The sequence below is a fragment of the Cuculus canorus genome, chromosome 3 (genome assembly GCF_017976375.1).
Source record: "Cuculus canorus isolate bCucCan1 chromosome 3, bCucCan1.pri, whole genome shotgun sequence".
Lineage (NCBI taxonomy): Eukaryota > Metazoa > Chordata > Aves > Cuculiformes > Cuculidae > Cuculus > Cuculus canorus.
In genome coordinates this window covers 121,178,925-121,200,518 of record NC_071403.1, presented here as the reverse complement: position 1 = coordinate 121,200,518, position 21,594 = coordinate 121,178,925, and the positions used below count along the sequence as shown (strand labels likewise).

At 47.8% G+C, this 21,594-nt stretch overlaps 1 protein-coding gene across 1 annotated transcript; it reads left to right on the top strand.

Annotated features, from left to right (window-relative positions):
- The first annotated feature begins 13,313 nt into the window (after positions 1 to 13,313).
- LOC104067660 (zinc finger protein 845-like) lies at positions 13,314 to 20,559 on the top strand. The gene is made up of 3 exons (XM_054063837.1): positions 13,314 to 13,439; positions 14,322 to 14,942; positions 15,646 to 20,559. The coding sequence occupies exons 1-3, from the start codon at positions 13,397 to 13,399 to the stop codon at positions 18,315 to 18,317; spliced, it is 3,336 nt and encodes a 1,111-aa protein (XP_053919812.1). The 5' UTR covers positions 13,314 to 13,396; the 3' UTR covers positions 18,318 to 20,559.
- The last annotated feature ends 1,035 nt before the right edge of the window (positions 20,560 to 21,594 follow it).

The window sequence follows — 21,594 nt, the reverse complement described above, 5'->3', positions numbered from 1 at the left end:
GCTTCTGGAATACTGTCAGGCTGTGACTGCTTCCCTGAGAGCTGTTCCAGGGCTCCAACAGCTTCTGGGGGAAGAACCTTCTCATAGTGTCCAAGCTAACCCTCCCCTGGCACCTTCCTGCCATCCCCTCAGGTTCTGTCCTTGGTCATCAGAGAGAAGAGCTCAGCACCTGCTCCTCCTCCTCCCCTTGTGAGGAAGCAGTGAACTGCAATGAGCTCTCCCCTCAGCCTCCTCTTTTCTAGGCTGAACAGACCCAGGGACTTCAGCTACTCCTCATACGTTTCCCCTATAGACCCTGCACCACCTTTGTGGTCTCCTATATCTGGCGAGGACTATGAATCTATGATCATATCTACACCGAATTCATGTCTATCAAAACCAACCATTTATCATTTAGAAGAGGCCCATGACTTTGTTATTCCTGTTTATCTCTGGCTGCTCTGTCCAGATCTTCCCTTCTGTGAAGATTCCAAGATTTCTAGCTGAGCAGAGTACCACAAACAGTCTATTTGGACTGTTTCTTTCGGGTGCCTTCTCCTTGCTTCAAAACAAGTCTGCCATGATGCACGCTGAAGCTTTTTCATTAACAAATCTCACCTTTTTCAAACACATTGCAGGAGACAACTTCATTGTATTCTCTGGGAATCCCTACAACTCCCTTCCACTTAACTGTTAGGCATTTCTGCAGTCTTTGTTTTGGAAGGTCATCTTTGAGCTGAGACCGGCATCTTAGCTTCTAGCTTTCACCTCCAATTCTGAAAATTACAATCAGCATTTAAGTTGAAGTTTCAGAGACTGTTCATGAAATTGTATGTTTTCAACAACCAAATCTTGTTTAAGCTGGTATTTGCAACCTCAAGCACAGTCATTTGTAAATTGTTTTCTTCTGGCTGTCTGCACTGACTCGCATGGTATTGCCTAAGGGGTCATTTACAAAGTCTAAATTTGGGCCCACAAGAAAGCTGGGCAGGGATTTTTCCCAAGGGTCTGGAGTGATAGGATGAGGGCAATGGCTTTAAATTGGAAAGGGGATGTTGGACATGCAGGATCATATACAATGGCAAAGACCAGAGGGCCTTTTCAACATAGGCATCAGGACAGCAAAACCCACCCAGTGCTGCCGCTGGGACAGTCCACTGGTCACTCTCTTGCTTGTGTTGGTGTTGCACGCTTCACTGGAGGAGGGAAAGAGGAATTTGCTTTGAGGGAAGCTTGTTAGATTCATTTAAAGGTAGTCAGAAGAAGGGTCACTGGAGTGGGAGATGAGATCAAGGTATTTTTACTGCCTTTGGGGCCAGAGCTGAAGCATACGCTGATACTCTCTACCCAAGTGGTGTAACCTAGTTGTGTTGACACCATGGAGTCTCTGGACGCTGTCCAGGTGTACAAACACTGTCTGCAGGGCTGAAGCTCCAAGATGCACCCATCTCATCCCTTCCAGCCTCTCCACAAAGGCAGGAACGCAGTAGACCAGAGGGGTGATACCAACACAAGCGTGGCCATTTCTCCAGTGCAGATGGACAGCGGGGTGCAGGGTCCAGGGGTGCAGTCACGAGGCACTCCAGATGATTTCTATGGTGCTGCTCTGGCCCTGCTATCGCCTACTGTGTGACACTCAGCAAGTTACCTCCTTCCTCTTTCTGCCTCTGATTTATCCACTGAGATTGCACATTTTTCAAGCCCTGGCTGATCTCCTACTCTTTTTGCTCCGGGTCTGGTAACAATGCCGTGCCGCTATTGGCTTGTGCCTCACAGCCCCATTGTGATACAACAACAATGGTTTTAAGAAGGAGGGTAATTTTCATTCATATTAGGATTTGGCTAATTTTACTCTTAATGTCTAAATGGACCCAGAGGGAATTCAGAAATGCCAGGATTACAACTTGTTATTTAGAGAGACACGGCAGAGAAAAATAGTGGAGAGACTGAATCCTGTAAAAATATAGTGGGGAATATATTGATGGAGGTGCCTCTCTTGGATGGCAATGAAGAGGTTTTCTTGGTCAGCCTGGAACAACGTTTAATGGAGAAAGAAGACATAAAGACTGGGAAAAACAAAGGCGTGACAGACACTTGGTAGTAACGAGTATCTTATTAGGTAGAACAGGGAAGACAAAACTCCTGTTCTGCAATAAGCTTTGGTGGCATCAACAGTACTTTTAAAATGACCCTGTCAAGGACAGCATTCACCACCGTTGCCTGCACAGCAACTACTAATCCAACCACACACTGCTAAGGTAATTTCCCTGGATTGTCCTGGGGAACAACGTGACTGAGGGATCAACATGATTGAGAGCTGCCCTGTGCAGAAGGACTTGGAGCGCTGGTTGATGAGAAGCTCAACATGTCCAGCAATGTGCACTCGCAGCCCAGATACCAACCATGTCCTGGGTGGCATCCAAAGCCATGGGACCTGCAGGGCAAGGGAGGAGGTTCTGCCCCTCTACTCCACTCTGGTGAGTGGACATTCCCTGTATTGGGACAGAGAAACTTTCGTGTTTCCTCCCTGTTCAGAGAGTGCTGAGGTCTGTTAACACTGAGTGACCCCTCTCCTTGCATTCCAAGGGCCACTTGACAGTGAAAATCCATTAAGAAGACAAAAGACCTCAGGAAAGCTACACATCCAGTACCTGAAAGGGCTACAACAAAGCTGGGGAGGGGCTGTTCACAAAGGCTCGTGGTGACAGGACGAGGGGCAATGGGAATAAACTGGACAGGGGAATATTTAGACTAGATGCAAGGAGGAATTTCTTCACGCTGAGGGTGGTGAGGCCCTGGCCCAGGCTGCCCAGGGAAGCTGTGGCTGCCCCATCCCTGGAGGGGTTCCAGGCCAGGTTGGATGGGGCTGGAGCCCCATATCCAGTGGGAGGTGTCCCTGCCCATGGCAGGGGGGTAAGTGGATGGGCTTTGAGGTCCCTTCCAGCCCAAACCATTCTATGATTCTATGATCACTGCAGCCTTCTGCATCTGCAGGTAGGTATGAGACAAATCCTCTGCTGCCCAATCATCTGCTGTGCACTGGAAAAAATATTGTCTCACTTTTAAGACTATTCTGTCACTGATCCTGCTTAAACCCAGCAAGAGCCACTGTGACTGCCTTCTGCACTCAATTACACTCAAAAAACAGAGTTAAACCCAGCCCCACAAACAAACCCAACCAACAGCCCAGTGGTGAGGGCCCTGGGGAACGCTGGGTTCAGCTCCTCGCCTTGCCACAGCCTTCACGTCTGCTTTTTGGCAAGTGATTAAAACTGCTGTGCCTTAATCCCCCCAAATTAAACTATGGATGGACATAAAGCTTTCTTCTTCTTCTTTATATTCTTTAAATCGCCGACACACTTTGTGGTGGAGTTTTGGTCTGGGTAAATCAGCTTTCTGTCAGGCGACATCTGGACACGAGTCAAAGGGCACCATTGTGCCTGGGATCATTCCTGGTGGGCAGCTCTGCGCATGTGCTGGGAGGGAATAAGATTCAGGTGTGTAGATCCCCACCGTGCTCCACCAGCTGCCCTGCTGCTCAGAGCACAGCTGGTGGCTTGGTTTACTCACTTAAGCACAGAGTTTGGGGGCAAAATGAGCTGGCAATGGCCCAGGTGGCCAAGAAGGCCAACGGCATCCTGACTTGTACCAGAAATGGTGTGGCCAGAAGGAGCAGGGAAGGATTCTGCCTCTGGACTCAGCACTGGTGAGACCGCACCTCAAATCTTGGGTTTAGTTTTGGGCCCCTCACTCCAAGAAGGACCTTGAGGGGCTGGAGAGTGTCCAGAGAAGGGAACGGAGCTGGGGAAGGGGCTGGAGAACAGGGGTTATGAGGAGTGGCTGAGGGACCTGGGGTTGTTCAGCCTGGAGAAAAGGAGACTGAGGGGAGACCTCATCACTGTCTACAACTGTCTGAGAGGAGGTTGTAGCGAGGTGGGTGCTGGTCCCTCCTCTCTACTTACAGGTGAAAGGATAAGAGGAAATGGCTTCAAGTTGCACCAGGGCAGGTTCAGACTGGACATCAGGAGAAATGTCTTCCCAGAAAGTGTTCTCCGTCCCTGGTAGAGGCTGCCCAGGGAGCTGGAGGAGTCCCCATCCCTGGAGAGGTTTAAAAGCCGGGCAGACGAGGTGCTCAGGGATCTGGTTTTGTAGTGGACAGAGATGGTTGGACTCGGTGATCTCAAAGGTCTTTTCCAGCCAAGTGATTCTATGGTTCTATAAAGGGGGCTTCTTGCTGGGGGCAAAGGCCCCTTTGGCACACTTTGGCTTATCTGGAAGCGGTGGTGCCTGTCACTTGGGGAATCCCTCCCCAAGAGCATTTTCTATTCAGTCTGTGTTGCCAATGTGGGTTTTTGTTTGTTTGCAAGCTCTGTTTCATCATTAGGAGAGACACTGTTTTCATTCAGAAGGATGAATTTTAAACCATCTTTATTTATTATGGTTATTTAGAAAAACTCTGACAGTATGAACACAAACAAAGCTCACGAGGTAAATAAAGAACCATAATTATAATGCTTTTTTCACTCATTGTTTCTGTGATACTGACTTGTGACCACTTTAATGCATGGAGTTGACAACATAATATTAATCTATTTTTTTCTGCAGCTGAATATATTAAAATATTTGTCTGTCACATGTATTCAAATGGATTGTATAACCCTAACATTAGAAAAAATACTTATTGGCTTGCAACTGAACAGATTAGAATCTGTTTGTGACATGTACTGAAATAGGATTTTATAAACTTAACTCCAGAACAAAATTTATTTCAGCTAAATAAAATCATATATAAGTTTCAGATGTATTTTAAACTGGTTATCCTGACTTCTAGAGCCAGTGGTGAGACAGACACTCTTGGTGCACCTTATCTGAATGAGATCAGTTGCCACTGGGAAGAGGGCACTACCCGGAGCCCAGAGCAGTGTCTTCCACAAGCCAGGTGGTTGGAGGGTGGTGCACTTGGTTGAGCTGAATCCTGCCCGAACAGACTTATTCTAGGCAACACAAGAAACCTAGAGGAAAAGATGACGTGGAACTTAAGAGAAGGACATAGGGGTGTTGGTTGACAGCAGCTGAACACGAGCCAGCAGTGGCCCAGGTGGCCACAAAGGCCAATAGCATCTTGGCCTGGATCAGAGCCAGCGTGGCCAGCAGTAAAGGGAGAGGATTGTGCCCCTGTACTAGCACTCTTTCCCAGAAACTGAAAAGGAACATTGGAGCAGTGGAGTGAGTAAAAGTATAAGTATTGCAAAAGCACCCACAATGCCACAAAAATAAGACAAACCCCTAAGCCCTCCTATTTTCCCTCCACAATCTTCACTCGTCCCAAAAGCTCCCATGTCCCTTTGTGTAGCTTACTGTTGGTGGACGAAGTTTCAAGCTTCGGTAACACAGCTCAGTGATGTATTCCCTCTCATCAGTCCTCCCTCGTGCGGGCAACATCTCTGCTTGTCTGGCAGAGGGGAAGAATATGTAGTTTTATCCCAAGAGTTTTGTCTACCTTGAATCTTATCAAAGGTACTTTCAGTGCACCAGAGGTAGTTTGTTTAACCTACCAGAGCTGCTGCTGAGATGTATCATAGTAACAGTATAGTTTGGGTTGGAAGGGACCTCAAAGATCATTCAGTTCCAACTCCCCTGCCATGGGCAGGGACATCCCGCTAATCAGGCTGCCCAAGGCCCATCCAACCTGGCCTTGAACCCCTCCAGGGATGGGGCAGCCACAGCTTCCCTGGGCAACCTGGGCCTGCGTCTCACCACCCTCAGTGTGAAATTCTTGCTAATGTCCAGTCTAAATCTGCCCCTCTCCAGTTTGTACCCATTCCCCCTGGTCCTATCCCCACAAGTCTTTATGAATAGCCCCTCTCCAGCTTTCCTGTAGCCCCTTTCAGGTACTGGAAGTTCGCTATAAGATCTCCTCCGGGCCTTCTCTTCTCCAGACTGAACAACTCCAACTCTCTCAGCCTGTCCAGCCCTCCAATCATCTTTGTAGCTTCCTCTGGACCCGTTCCAACAGCTCCATCTTCTTCTTATGTTGAGCATTCCAGAATTGGACACAGTATTGCAGATGATGTCCCACAGGAGAGGAACAGAGGGGCAGAATCCCCTCCCTCCCTGCTGGCCACACTGCTTTGGATGCAGCCCAGGACACGGTTGGCCTTCTGGGCTGTGAGCACAAATTGCCGGCTCATGTCGAGCTTCTCATCGACCAGCACCCCTAAGTCCTTCTCTGCAGGGCTGCTCTCAATCACGTTATCCCCCATCGTGTACTGAAAATGGGGATTGCCTCAGGTGCAGGACCTTGCCCTTGGAGTTGTTGAACCTCATGAGGTTCTCATAGCCCCACTTCTCCAGCCTGTCCAGGTCCCTCTGGATGACATCCTGTCCTTCCAGTGTGGCAACTATACCACTCAGCTTGGTGTCACCTGCAAACTTGCTGAGGGTGCACTCAATCTCGTCAGTATCATTGATAAAGATATTGCACATCACCGGTCCCAGTATGGACTCCTGAGGGACACCACTCGTCACAGATCTCCATCTGGACTTTGAGCCATTGACCACTACTCTCTGAATAGTACATCCAACCAGTTTCTTATCCACTTTACATCCACCTACCAAATCCATATCTCTCCAATTTAGAGAGAAGGATGTTTTGGGGAACAGTGTCAAAGGCTTTACAGAAGTCTACATAGATCACATCCATTGGTTTATCCATGTCCACTGCTGCGGTTACCCCATCATAGAAAGCCACTAAGCTGGTCATACAGGACTTGCCCCTGGCGGAGCCATGCTGGCTGCCCTGGTCACCATCTTGCTGTCCCATCACCCAGGAGGGGCGATGAGAGCAGTTATCAGTGAAGACTGAGGCAAAAATGTTGTTGAGTACCTCAGCTTTTTCCTCATCTGTTGATACATGATCCCCATTTCCAGCCATCAGTGGGGGGACGTTCTCTTTGATCTTCCTCTTTTGACTGACATCCCTGTAAAAGCCCTTCTTGTTGGTCTTTACTTCCCTTGCCAAGTTCATCTCCAGCTGTGCCTTGGCCCGTCCTGACCTCATCCCTACACGACCGGGCAGTGTCTCTGTACACGTCCCGGGTTCCCTGTCCCTGCTTGCACTGCCTGGGCAGTTCCTTCTTCTTTTTGAGTTTAACCAGCAGGTCTGGACTCAGCCATGCCAGTCTCTTCCCTTTCCTACCTGATTTTCTACATACAGGCACTGAGCGCTCTTGCACCCTGTGGAAAGCTTCCTTAAATATTTTCCAGCTCTGCTCCGCTCCCTTGTCTTGGAGGACCACGTCCCAGGGGTCCTACTGAGTAATTCCTTGAAGAGCTGGAAGTCTGCTTTCCTGAAATTTAGTGTCCTGACTCTACTCCTCACCTGTCCCATATCCCTCTGGACCTTGAAGTCCACCAGTGCATGATCACTGCAGCTCAGGCTGCCTCCGATCCTAACGTCACTGAGGAGTTCACATGTATTGGTGACCATGTAGCCGTCATGATGGTTAAATTGATACCAAAAATGTTGGTAAATAAGCTCTCTAAGACTTGCTTTGGAGGTTTAGAAAGCGAGCATCCTTTTTCAGGCTTGGGCCAGGAGAGGCAGTGATCTCTATTGATCGTGTGCAGCCAGAGAAGAGCTGAGGACCAAAGAGATTTCCCACTTACATACCTATGGATCATTTTCCCCAGAAATCTTATGCATATTCTATTACTTTCCAAGGACTCGTTTTGTTATGAACATCACAGCAGTCAAAACTCTTGCTAATTTGGAGGTGGCTCCAGCTCTGCCTGAGCTTACGTTTGAGACTGGGAGACTCCAAACAGAGGAGATTCCAGAAGACATATCTGTTCAGCACAGATCGCGCCGAATGCCTTATCATCTCCAAAGACTGAACAGTGTCTGGAAAAACACTGACTGAAAGAAACCATACTGTCAGAGGGACAGCCTGTCTAGCCTTCAAAAAATACAATTACTTAGAGGAAACAACTCTACTTTAGCTTAAATCAAAACTATTCCACTTGTTGTAACAGTAACTACTTCTTGTATCGAAATTATGAAAGGATAGAGACTGTATGTCAGGGAAACAGTTCTTGATGGATTCACGTTGTGGTTACAGTCCTGCAAACACCAGACACCCCTCAGAGCACAGGGACGGGCACTCTCCACGTGAAACATCACCCCACCTGCCCTCAGCTGAAGGGGACCCGTCCTCCACAGATCATTTAGGGAGTGTTAGGAATGGTTGGACTCGATGATCCAATGGGTCCTTTCCAACCTTGTGATTCTGTGATTCTGTGATAACGACAACGGATGTAGTCAGTCCAAACCATCCTCCCTAGCTCAGTCCTCAGCTCGGATGGGGCAGCTGTAAACCAGTCTTTGTAAACCACAGACCAGCAGTCTTGGATGGACAAAGGGATTAAGTATTCATTGCCGTGATAATGAAGATGATGGATAAGGGAACCCGAGGAGCCTCAGGCACAAAGAGAAGGGATTGTTGTGCTAATGCACAGTGCCAGGACAGCCTAACACAGCCTTTCCCACTGAGTGAGCCCCTGCCTTAGGCTGTGACCCCTCTGCTCTGCCAGCTCTGCTGCAGGAGTGTTTTGTGGAATCAAACCCTATGACCCAAAATGAGTGGACATTTGGCAAGGCATTAATAATAACAATAATAATAAAAAAAAAACAAAACAGAAGGAAGATGTTTTCTGAAGTAGCACTAAATTTATTAAACAGCTGCTAAATAGCTGCTAAATTCATATATGCTGAAACACCAGGGTTTGCAAAGCTCACTGAAGCCAGTGGAAAGATTCCCGTTGACCTCAGGGGGCTGCGAATCGTTCTCAAATTGAAATGGAGCTCCAGCTCCAGTGGCTCTTCTCATCTTGGGTGATAGAGCTATTTGCTGTTCATAAGGCAAAGCGTATTCTCACTGTACTCTGAAGAGAGGATGGGATGAGTTAATCTAATCTCATTAGACGACTACATCTAAGCTAAAATCAACCTCTGCTTCCCTGGTATTCAGTGGAGAAGTTAGAATTTCATCTGCAACTCATCACTCCAAAACGGACATCTAAAGTAGGTCAGATGACTCACACTCTAAATGCCGGGTTCTTCCCATTGACAACAAAGGGAGCCTGAGGTGATTTTCTTACATTCAGACACTGACATGTGGTCAGAAGTATTTCACTCCAAGCATCTTCATTAGACAACCTTCCAAAACGTTCTGTTTTTGTAACTGATCGCTAAACCAAACAGATAAATCAACATAAGATTCCAGTGGAGACAGGTTCAGGTAAACCCAGTCGGCTTCAAGTTGTCTCGCATGGAGTTTTGCTCCAGTAGCTTTGCTCCAGTAGGATTTGACATAAACAGCTTACAAATATACCAGTGACAAGATACCCTTTGATGTATGCTGCGCTGGTTACGTGTTCTGGATGATGGGTATATTCCAAAGATAATAATATTAAATGGACAAGAGGCTTCAAATTATTGCCATTACTTTGTTCTCAGAAAGCTCTCATCCCACTGGTGAACAGCATAGGGTGAAATTCATCACCAAATTCAAACCTAGATGTACATGTCCAAAAAAGCCCAGACTCCTGTTGTACTCACTGACTGGACCAGTTGATACTGACAAGAAATTGGAAAGCAATTCACCTGCCTAAAGGAAGGCATCTACTTCAGAGTGACTTGGACTCCTCTCTAGTCACTGCTGGCTGCAGGAAAACCTCAAAATTTGGCCACCAGGTCTGATGTAGTCACTATACAAAGAACACAAAGTAATAGTAGTTCAATTCCATCCACTGGAAACTGCCCACTAGGTTTCCCAGTAACAATATCTTACGTGGACCATATCCTAACAGGCTACAGCACGATGAGATGTGCCGTATCTTGGAGCACTAGAACTCTTAATGTGAGGAGATACTGCACTAAAACAAAGATAAAATGAACCCCAAATCAGCCCTACAGTAGCAATTTCATTTTGAAGTGAAGTTTCCTGTGTACATACACATATATAATTTTTTTTAAAGCAATACTGTTCTAAATAGAATCATGGAATCGTTTGGGTTGGAAGGGACCTCAAAGCCCATCCAGTTCCCCCCCTGCCATGGACAGGGACACCTCCCACTGGCCCAGGCTGCTCCAAGGCCCCATCCAACCTGGCACTGAACACCTCCAGGGATGGGGCAGCCCCAGATTCTCTTGGCAACCTGGGCCAGGGCCTCACCACCCTCAGCGTGAAGAATTTTTTCCTAATGTCCAATCTGAATCTTCCCCCCTCAAATTTAAAACCAATCCCACTCATCCTGTCACTCCATGCTCTTGCAAGAAGTCCCTCCCCAGCTTTCCTGGAGCCCCTTTCCATACTAGAAGCTGCTTTAAGGCCTCCTCACAGCCTTCTCTTCTCCAGGCTGAACAACCCCACCTCTCTCAGCCTGTCCCCATAACAGAGGTTCTCCAGCCCCTGGATCATCCCCACGGCCTCCTCTGGACCCATTCCAACTGTCCCATATCCATCTTCTGTTGGGGATTCCAGAACCGGACACAGGGCACCAGGGGGGCAGGAAAGTTTTTATACTTGTGGTTTTGTTCATATTGAGAATGAAAATCTACTGTGAGACTTTGACATTTGCCATGAAATGGAAATGGTGAGTTTCAGACAGCTCAGGTAAATTCTATAAAGCCCTACAAAGATGCAGTGTACAACATCTTTAGTGCAATGCCAACCACAAACTGGGTCCATAACGGAACATGTAAGAACAGCTGCCAGTCTTTGTTGTATCCATCTGATCCTGTTCCACCAGATCTTTCTCAGATGACAGTTCAAACACACACACATAAAGCTTCTCACAAAATTACCCCAAACATAATAGAGTCCTTGCGTTTTTGCAAAGCTCTATTCAGAATCACAGCTTCTAGCTTGGCACTTATCCTCAAAACATTCATGATTGTCAGCACCTAGTAAACAAGAATAACAAGGGCTGTTTCCATAATAGCTGTATTTTGAAATCTCAGTGCACTTTGTAAACCTAACAGACTTATCTGAGCCGTATAGACTCTCATCATGTAGTAGGGAATGCAGCTCCCTGTGGGGCAAGAACTGGACTGCTGTTCTGAAAAAAATAAAGAAAGAAATACAGATAAGACATCAGCACGAGTTACTGAAAAATGAGCCAAATTTGATTTTCTGGGTAAGCTCACTATGAGTTTTACCCGCAGAAAGCACCTAGAAACTCTACTTATCCTTTGAAAGGGTAGAATGATTTATTTTCTAATGAGCAGCAGTAAGAAGAATAATAGAATCATGGAATGGTTTGGGTTGGAAAGGACCTCAAAGCCCATCCAGTCCCAGCCCTTGCCATGGGCAGGGACACCTCCCCCTGGCCCAGGCTGCTCCAAGCCCCATCCAACCTGGCCTGGAACCCCTCCAGGGATGGGGCAGCCACCTGGGCCAGGGCGTCCCCACCCTCAGCGGGAAGAATTTCCTCCTTATATCCAGTCTAAATCTCCACCCTTCCAATTTAAAGCCATTCCTGCTCACCCTGTCACTCCAGGCCCTTGTAAATAAGGTACATTGAATTCTGACTGACCCAGTGTTATTTTACTTTGGAGCAATCACTTTTCCATATGGCCAGGAAGGCCAACAGCGTCCTGCCTTGTATCAGAGCCAGCGTGGCCAGCAGGAGCCGGGAGGGGATTGTGACCCTGGACTCAGAGCTGGTGATGCTGCACCTCAAATCCTGGGTTCAGTTTTGGGCCCCTCACTCCAAGAAGGACCTTGAGGGCCTGGAGCACGTCCAGAGAAGGGAACAGAGCTGGGGAAGGGGCTGGAGAACAGGGGTTATGAGGAGCGGTTGAGGGACCTGGGGCTGTTTAGCCTGGAGAAAAGGAGGCTGAGGGGAGACTCCATCACTGTCTGTGACTGCCTGAAAGGAGGTTGTTGTAAGGTGGGTGTTGTCTCTTCTCCCAGGTGATGAGAAGAAATGGCCTCAAGCTGCACCAGGTTAAATCAGGCATCAGAAAACCCATCTTCACTGACAGTAGAGGAGCTCCAGGAAGTGGTGGAGTCCCCATCCCTGGAGGCGTTTAAAAGATGAGTAGATGCGGTGCTTCCGGACATGTTCTCGTGGGCACGGCTGTGCGTTGTTCATGGCTGGGCTTGATCTTCGAGGTCTTTCCCAAGTTTTACGCCTCTGTGGTGGTGGAGCCCTGGAACAGTCCCCAGGGAAGCAGCCTGACAATACTCCACCAGCATTTGGCCGGTGACCTCAGAGCCAGCGTGTGCCGGTTGCGGTGCCCTGGGCAGGGACAGGACCTGCACCGTGGGCCCCACGGCCCCTTTGGGTGCCCCCAGCCGCTCCCCTGCGCTGGCTCCCACGGCGGCAGCGAGGCAGCCGAAGCCCGTGCTCTTCCTGTGCCTGGGAAACACTTGTCCCTCCCCAATAGCTGAAGCTGCTTTTAGGAAACTTGTAACTGATGAAAAACTTGAAAATAAGTGGAGGACAGACAGTGCAGCAGCATCTGCGTGTGAGACAGGATGTGCTCCTGACTGAGGACAAAATTGCACGAAGCAGTGTGGCATTACCATGAATCCCACTGCCAGGCAGGTCCCTAAAGAGGATTCCCACACCTTTGGTTACGCACTGCGTATGGGCGAGAGCAACCGGAGAGATTTGGAAAGGAAAAGCAGCCAAGTTAAACACTGCAAGACCAATATTTAACTACTTGGAAGCTGTGAACCACAGAAACAATTTATCATTGAAGATCCAGACTATGGGAATGAAAAGGACTCAGAAACTGTTAACAAGCAGCGTGTCAGGTGCTGTGGAGCATTTTGGAGAAGCCTCATTAATGGTTCACCACATTATTTGTAGAAGAAAATAATTTGCTTCTCTTGAAACATGTAAAGTGTAGTTGATTCGTGTATTTCAATTGTAAAAGTTTGTCTCCGTGGGTTCAAAGCTTTCTCAGTTTAATTTTATATTTCACATTTTATATATTTTTATATTTTTTTTCCATCGTCTAACTAAAAACCATAGAAAAGTTTTAATTGGATTAGGTGGTCAACCACGCTGTCACACATCAATGCAATAATGAAGTACATAACTCGGAATAACTCTATCTGTAAACGCCTCCAGCGCTTTATCACACGCACTGAACGCCGCGGCCCAAAGCCCGCGCGCCCCTCAGGCCACGCCCCCTGCGGAGGGAGTCCGAGCCCCCTTCCGCCTCAGGCCACGCCCCCTCTCCCCTCGCCGTCCAATGAGAGGGCGGAGCCCCCGCCCGGCGAGGTTTACGGCAAAACGCGCGCGCCGGGGGGTGCGGCACCGCCCCTGTGCGTCACGCGCGTGCGCCGCGGCCTGCGGAGGTCTTGGGGCCGTTCGGTGACAGCGGGAGCCCGGCCAGGAGATGCCGGAGGGTCAGGGCAGCGCGGAGCCGGCGGCAGAGAACGGTAGGTTGGCCTGGGAGGGACCCTAGCGCGGCTGCGAGCGGGCGGGGAGGGTGTGTTGGGGAGGGGGGGCGAGACCGTCGTGGAGCGAGCGGGGGACGGGGCCAGCGCGGCCATGTCTGCGGGCGCGGTCTGAGGGCGGGTGGGCGGGGCTTGTGCTGCGGCTGCGCGACCTATTTTGAGGTCAAGTTTCCTGTGTACATACACACACATATATCTATATATCTATATCTATATCTATATATATATATATAGATATAGATATGTTTAAAGCAACACTGTTCTAAATAGAATCATGGAATGGTTTGGGTTGGAAGGGGCCACAAAGCCCATCCAGTCCCACCCCCTGCCATGGGCAGGGACACCTCCCACTGGCCCAGGCTGCTCCAAGCCCCATCCAACCTGGCCTGGAACCCCTCCAGGGATGGGGCAGCCACAGCTTCCCTGGGCAGCCTGGGCCAGGGCCTCCCAACCATCAGTGTGAAGAAATTCTTTCTAATGTCCAATCTAAATCTTCCCCCTTCCAAATTAAAGCCATTCCCCCTTGTCCTGTCACTCCAGGCCCTTGGAAAAAGTTCCTCCCCAGCTTTTCTGGAGCCCCTTTCAGCACTGGAAGCTGCTCTAAGGTCCCCCAGAGCCTTCTCTTCTCCAGGCTGAACAACCCATACTGTCTAAACCTGTCCCCATAACAGAGGGGCTCCAGCCCTCAGATCATCTCCGTGGCCTCCTCTGGGCTCATTCCAACAGTTCCATCTCCTCCTTCTGTTGGGGATTCCAGAACTGGACACAGGGCTCTAGATGGGGTCTCGCCCGAGCGGGGCAGAGGGGCAGAATCCCCTCCCTCCTGGCCGTGCTGCTTCTGATATTGTCTTTCTGTGTCCTCAGAGTCAGACGTGTTCGAAATTGTTCTCCCCATCACTGTCATTGTGCTGAGCGATGATTACTTCATGCATGATGCTGAGGAGCAAGAGGCATCGGTTCCCACTTTGATAGAGGAGGAGAAGGAGGCTGGCTCCAACAGCAGCGGCTTCCCAAAAAATGATGTGACACTTGCGGATGGCAATAACAGTTCAAGTGTTTGGGACGAAAACAAGACTGCTTCAAATAAGGATAGTAGTAGGAAATGCTTTGAAGAAAAATGGGTTGCTGAGAGCGCGTGTGACAAATTGCAGTCACTGTTAAATGATGGGTGTGATGCAGGCACGGATAAATACAGTCAAAATGACGTGTTGCCTGCATTATCTTGCGAAACAGAACTTGCAGAGGTAAACAGAACCAGTGATGGAAAAGAATGTGATGGTGGGTTTCAGAAGATTCCTCCTCTCCTTTCCTCAGTTGGCAATGAGGGTAGAGGTGAGAACATCGAGCCAGGTGGGCAGTTGGCATCAGCAGCGGTATCCAGACTTGAAGAGGAATTTGTCAGTGTCGCAAGCGTTCTTCCTGATGGCAGTCCAGAGAAACAGCCAGAAATCCACATGGAGGTGGAGACAGTTGTTAAAATGGAAGGTAACTCGATAATAAGACTAATGCAAGATTTTAAGGAATCTGGTAAATCCCACGTTATTGAAACAAGTAGGAAAGTTTATAGGAAGAGAGACAAATCCGCTTATCTGAGAACAAAAACTGGGGTTAAAGGTTTTATTGTCAAAATTGGAGATATTAGGGAGAGAAAGCCAACAGGCAGTTACTTTCATCCATTTAAGCAGAGACTGGGAGAGACGTAATTTAGGTGTAAGCTCCACCATTCCTTATAGCAGATGGAAGTCCTTTTGGAAGAATGGCATAGAGAAGTGCTGAGAGTACTTTCCCTTTTAACAGACAAAAAAGAGCAGAAGGAGCATCATACTTGTGAGAATAGAGCCCTGGCAAAGTTTGGTGACAGTCCATTTGTAGGAATTCTAGTGTAAGTGTTTCACTAAAAACCGTAGGGGGTGCAGGGTTGTCCTGTGATATTCAGAGCTTTGAGTGAAAAGACCAGGTGGAAAGAAGGAGGCTCATAACTAGGTTTTCTTTTAAACATTATTTAAATGTTGGGAGGGGGCCAAGAATGGAGAATGACAGTAGGAAGAAGTGGAGATAGGGCAATATTAAGGAATCAAAGGAATAAGAGCAAGAAAGTCATTAGATAATGTGGGATTGTTATTACCAATTAATCATGAAATTTTGATAGCATGAAATGTCATGCATGTGACTTTTTATCTCCCTGTAGATCCCAGTTCTTCAAGCATTAGAGAAGATGAATGTAGTAACAGGAAAACGAAGAGAAGCAAGTTTGAAGATAAAACTCTCAATTCTTTTTTGGAACATGGCTTGAAAGAAGAACCGAAATCTACCTATAACTGTGTTACTCCCCTTCTTAATGGATGTTCTCCAGAAGAGAACTGTACTTCAGAAGGATTGCTAACAGATGTAGAGAAACTGGAGACGAACGCTTCAACTTCTGCTCAATCAAATGCCTCTGGAGAGCATATTTATGCGTTACTAACGCCATTTCCTAAAAGAAGATATCGGCAACGAAAAGATGTTTCCCCTCATGCAAGCCCAAAAGAATTGCCAAGGCAAGAAGAAGATTTAGCCTGGCTAAGTAACAGTATGACCATCAAACCTGTTTCTGAAGCATCTTTTTCTGCACATAAGGATGAAAGATTCAATCTGAAGTGCAGGTTTTGTAGTTCTGTATATAAATGCAGTGCACACTTAAAGAAACATGTTTATTCGGCTCATAAATGTAAGAAAATACATAAGTGCTGCTTTTGCAAAAGAACCTTTTTCTTTCCTGTCAACCTGAAGAATCACCTTAAATTTCATAAGAAAATGTATAGATTGCAAAAGGCAAGAAAAAATAGAATGAATGCGAGAAAAGTTAGGCAGACAAGAGCTGAAGAAAGAAAATCCCAGAAAAAAGAAAGTAAATATGAGGATTTTTTCATCAAAATTGAAAGGGACTTTACGCCTCTGGGGGTGCCGGTTAGTTTTTCTTGCAGAATTTGTTTCTTTGCTTCATCAAATCCTAGGATTTTTATTCGCCATGTGAAGAGACATAAAGAGAGGCCGCCTTACCTGTGTCCTCAGTGTGATTACCCCTGCGTTAGCTTAACCTATCTGTTAAAACACATGTACTGGCATGCTGGTTATAAGCTGTACCAGTGCAGGTTTTGCACCTTTTTATCGCTGTATTTTGCCAGCATGGTGAGGCACAGCTACATGCACACGGGCACCAGGCCGTATTCCTGCCAGTTCTGCCCGGCGGCATTCACAAGCACCACAGCGTTGGAGAGACACAGGAGGTTACACGCAGGCAAAGAAGGGAGCCAAGGGATGCAGCATGGCTTTGTATCTGGAAGAAAAAGAACTCAAAGACCTTTAAAGAATTACAAATGTGGTGAGTGTGATGTGGTGTTTTACTCTAGGGAGCATCTCAGCTTCCATAAGAAGCTTCATGCGCAGGTCGAGGCCACTGCAAACGGGTACACGGATCAGAGCGACAAGTGTCATAAAAACAGAATAGGCAGTGTTGACGGTGATCCTCAGGACCAGGTTTCTCTGTCTCTGTCTGGTAAAGAGAATGGTTGTCTCGGGGGGGCAGTGCTGGCTGCAGAAGTAGACTTAAAATGGGCAGGTGATGTGCGGGACGATAAGAAAACACACCCTGGAAAGAAATTCCCTGAAAATGGCCACGGAAGCAACAGCTTACCTGTTATTGGGAGTAGATCAGAAGTTGCTCTGGAGTCCTTCAAAATGGACAATATCATTTTCAAAGAGGAACCCATCTTCAACTCTGGTGCCTCTTGTTCACAAGCTCAAAGTAATCATGTGTATCATAAATTTGTGGAGAACTTAAAGGATGCATGGCCTTCCAGTTTGTCTACATTCAAAACGTACAAGTGCCAACACTGCAGTTACGCTACCACTGTTCAGAGCAACTTTAAGGTACACCTAAAAATCCATACGTATAAAAGACCATTTGCGTGTAAAGAATGCAATCAGAAGTTTATGACATCAAACGATTTGCAGAAGCACAGCCTTATTCACATAAAGAATGAACACGAGATTGGCCATTGCCTCTGTGTGGATGGCCACTTAGAGAATCTCGAGTTGCACCACGAGCGGTGTGTGGGCGAGTGTCCACAAGGAGATGTGCGTTCTTTGGAAGGTTCAAACAGCATCCATTCCTTACTTGGTTCCAAAGTCTGTGGAGTACAGACGTGTGTCCGGAGGGGCAAAGAAAACGGTGTGCTACCACAAAGCCAGCCGTGGTTCTATCAGTGTGTAGAGTGCGAGTACACTACCTGCCTTCTAAGCAACCTTGAACTCCATGTAAGAACTCACACGGGGGAGAAACCTTACAGCTGCAGCATCTGCCAGAAGAAGTTTCGTACTTCCAGTCACCTGAAAAGACACAGAATCACACACTTCAATATGGAGCATCTCAAGTGTGGGAACTGTGACTATTACACAGACAAATGGCTGTCCATGAAACGGCACCTGGCGTCCCACGTTGGGGAGGCAAGCTCGTTTGTTCGCTGTCTCCACACAGAGCAGCATCTGCCTGTCAAAACGTACACATGTGAAGAGTGTGGCTATTCCACAACCTACAATGGGAACTTGAAGGCACACATGCGAATTCACACAGGCGAGAAGCCTTTCAAGTGCGGTCAGTGCGCGGTCACGTTCCGCACCTCGAGCCACCTCAAGCGCCACTTGCAGACTCACCTGAGGCTGCGCTGCAGGAGGTGCAGGTTCTCCACAGTAGACAAACGTGCTTTCCAAAAGCATGTGAAAACACACAAAAAGAAGTACAAGTGTAGGAGGTGTAATGTGATGCTGCCTACCAAAAAACTGCTAGAAAAGCATAAGCGGCAACATCAGCTTGGAATATAAAGCTTGGGAACTGCAGGCTGGGAGGTTTGCACGCGCTGAATTTGCTTATCAGGTTTTCATTCCCCTTGCTGTCCCTAGAGGGTGGGTGGTGATCCAAGCATCCAGAGGGTGAGACTCGGGATACTGCTTTGCTCCACGTTCTTCTGAGAGCTTCGGTTCCAGCACAGGCTGTGCTGCAGAAGATCTGGAGGCGCGTTTTCCTCCCCAAGTAACTTTTTAATGCCATGAGGTCAGTTATGATTTGGCCCGTGTTTATCAGTTTTTCTGTGCCTCTCAAGTTCTTGTAAAAATTTAATTTAAAATAACTTTTATAACTGAAGGAATGTTAAAGGAAAGGGAGTGCATGTTATATCATGTAGTAATAGCTCCCCTTTTAAAAACTGATAGCGCGTTTGGAGGCTTAATGCTACTTCCCTCCTGCTGAAAGTTGCGTTCCCAGCCCCCAGGTGCTCTTACAAGACTTGCAAGAGGGAAAAAAAGTGTCTCACAAAATTAGAGAGAAAAGATTCATGTTGTCACTGGGTAGTTGGGATACAAAAATGTTTTCTCTAGGTGTGTATATAGGAAATGTTTATTTGGCTTGCCTGTGCTTTTGACAATTCTTTGAACAGTCGGGCAGAAGGGCCTTAAGCAGGTATTTTATGATGCTGAGAATCCTTAAATTAATTTTAGGTAAATGTCTAATGATAATCTGGTATGAAAGGGCTTGTCTTTTCTCAGGCTGACAGTTGCAGTGTTCTTTTTTTCATAAAAGACAATATCCCACTTTTCAAAGAACCCCTCTGTTCATTTAACCACTCGGTGCTTAGTTAAACTGAAGACCTTGAACTGTAACATGTTTTTTGCTAAAGAGCTTTACTGTGCATCTAAAATCCCACGTGTAAGGACCACGCATGACAAGCAGCAGTTGTTACCTGATATGGTGAAGACAGGTGGATGCTTCTTCCACTTTATAGTCAAATCTAGACAAATCTCTGCCTGTTTTGCAGAGCTATTTGGTGCTAGAAACTCTGTGGACGTCGCTGGCTGTAAAATGCGCAGTGGTGTTGGGAGCAGTGATGTTACCCTCTCGTGTGAGGAGACACGACGGGCAAAGAGCTGGGGCTGACTTTGCCCTGATGTTACATTTCAGTCCATGAAACAGCAGAGAAAAGCTGTAGCTTAATTTAGAGAATGTGAACAACAAACCACTGCTGCTTTTGTCCTTCTCTCAGATGTATGCTTTACGGATAATAGCTCACAGAAGCTTTAGAGGTAGTAGCCTCTCTTTGGAGATAACCCCTCCCGGATGTGGTCGTGGGCAGCCAGCTCTGGGTGGCTCTGCTCAAACGGGGGTTGTGACCATGTGGCCTCCAGAGGTCCCACAGCTCTTCTGTGATCCAGAATGTGGTTTTCCAAGAGTGGATTAAAATTTGGTAATAGAGGCATGCATTTAAGGCCAGACCAGCAAAAGTATTTAACATTTTTTTGTAGTTGCAGTAAAATCAGATGAGTAAACGGCTGTGACTGAATCCCAGTGAGTACAGATGATTTTATTCCAAGCTGGGAGGTCACTGTTTGGCAATGAGCAATTCAGATCTCAGGATGATTGAACTAACAGCCTGATACAGTTGTAGGAAAGGCTGGCACTATCCCGATATGAATAAAGAAAAGCATTTCTGGGAGATTAACACTGTGTGGAGCGACTTCTGCCTGTGGTGCCATACAGTTCCAGTCACTTCTGTGAAGAGAAATTCAAAAGAATTGGTACAAAGAGGAAACAAAAATGGTGAAGAGGTTTGTAAGTTTGCATGTATCAGCTGAGACACAGAAAGGTAAATCTGATAGAGGAATCTGATAAAGAATAATTGTTTCCAGGTCTGCTGTACAGTGATGGAGAAGGGACCCCAGTGAAAGGGTATGAATTCTTTGAAGGCAACTTTTGAGAATTTGTGAACACCGGCAAGTTTCTCTTAGTTGTGAGAGCAACAGAAGATACTTTCTAATGGGTTTTGATGAGTTTGTACAAATTATTTTTTCAGATGGTTACCTATAATAGAAATAAATAGTGTTTCATGACTGGTGAGGTGCCCCTCCATTCTTTGCGAAATGCAGTGCACTTTGGGGAGTTGGAGGTGATTCTCAGAGAAACCTAACTGAAGGCATTCTCCGTTTAAAGTAAGGATACAGGCTCTTCTTGATATTCCTTTTTTTGATAGTGTAAAGTGCAATGTTTTTTTTCTGCAGAGCTTTGACAAAAATCGAAGTCTTTCCTAAATTGTACTGGGAAGTTTTTTATTTTTACTAAAATAAATTGTTCGATTGTCTTTATGAACACATCTCAAATTGGCACAAAACGGTGAAATGTGACAGGAAACCACACTACTGAGAGCAACTTGAGCCAACAGGGGTTATTTTCATATAATCGTAGAAATAGAATAGTTTGGGCTGGAAGGGACCTCAAAGCCCATCCAGTCCCACCCCTGCCATGGGTAGGGACACATCCCACTGGATCGGGGGCTGCTCCAGGCTCCATCCAACCTGGCCTGGAACCCCTCCAGGGATGGGGCAGCCACAGCTTCCCTGGGCAACCTGGGCCAGGACCTCACCACCCTCAGTGGGAAGAATTTCTTCCTGATGTCCAGTTTAAATCTGCCCCTCTCCAGTTTATCTCCATTGCCCCTCGTCCTATCCCCACAAGCCTTTGTGAGCAGCCCCTCCGCAGTTTTCCCGGAGCCCCTTTCAGCACTGGAAGCTGCTCTAAGGTCTCCTCAGAGCCTTCTCCTCTCCAGGCTGAACAACCCCAACTCTCTCAGCCTGTCCTCAGAGCAGAGGTGCTCCAGCCCTTGCATCATCTCCGTGACCGCCCCTGGACCCATTCCAGCAGTTCCATCTCCTTCTTACATTGGGCATTCCAGAGCTGGGCGCAGGGCTGCAGCGGAGGTCTCGCAGAGGGGCAGGATCCCCTCTCCCTGCTGCCCGCGCTGCTCTGGGTGCAGCCCAGGACACGGGGGGGGTTCTGGGCTGTGAGCGCACGTTGTGGCTCCTGTCGAGCTCCTCCTCAGGGCTGCTCGCAGCCACACCATCCCCACCCCGTACCGAACGCGGGGGTTGCCCCCGCCCTGGCTGACCCCCAGGCGGCTCTCAGCCCCTCTCCGAGCCGAGGAGCAGCCGCCGCACGGAAGGAGGGCCCGCTCCCTCCCGCCTCCCTGCGCATGCGCACCGTGGGCCCGGGCAGAGGCACTGCATGCCAGGCGCCGCCGCGCAGCCTCCCGGGGGCAGGAGGCGCTGTGACCCC

Coding starts and splice junctions, on each gene's coding strand:
- LOC104067660 (XM_054063837.1), top strand. CDS start 13,397: ATGCCGGAGGGTCAGGGCAGCGCGGAGCCGGCGGCAGAGAACG. Junction 13,440..14,321: donor GGAGCCGGCGGCAGAGAACG/GTAGGTTGGCCT, acceptor CTGTGTCCTCAG/AGTCAGACGTGTTCGAAATT. Junction 14,943..15,645: donor GACAGTTGTTAAAATGGAAG/GTAACTCGATAA, acceptor ATCTCCCTGTAG/ATCCCAGTTCTTCAAGCATT.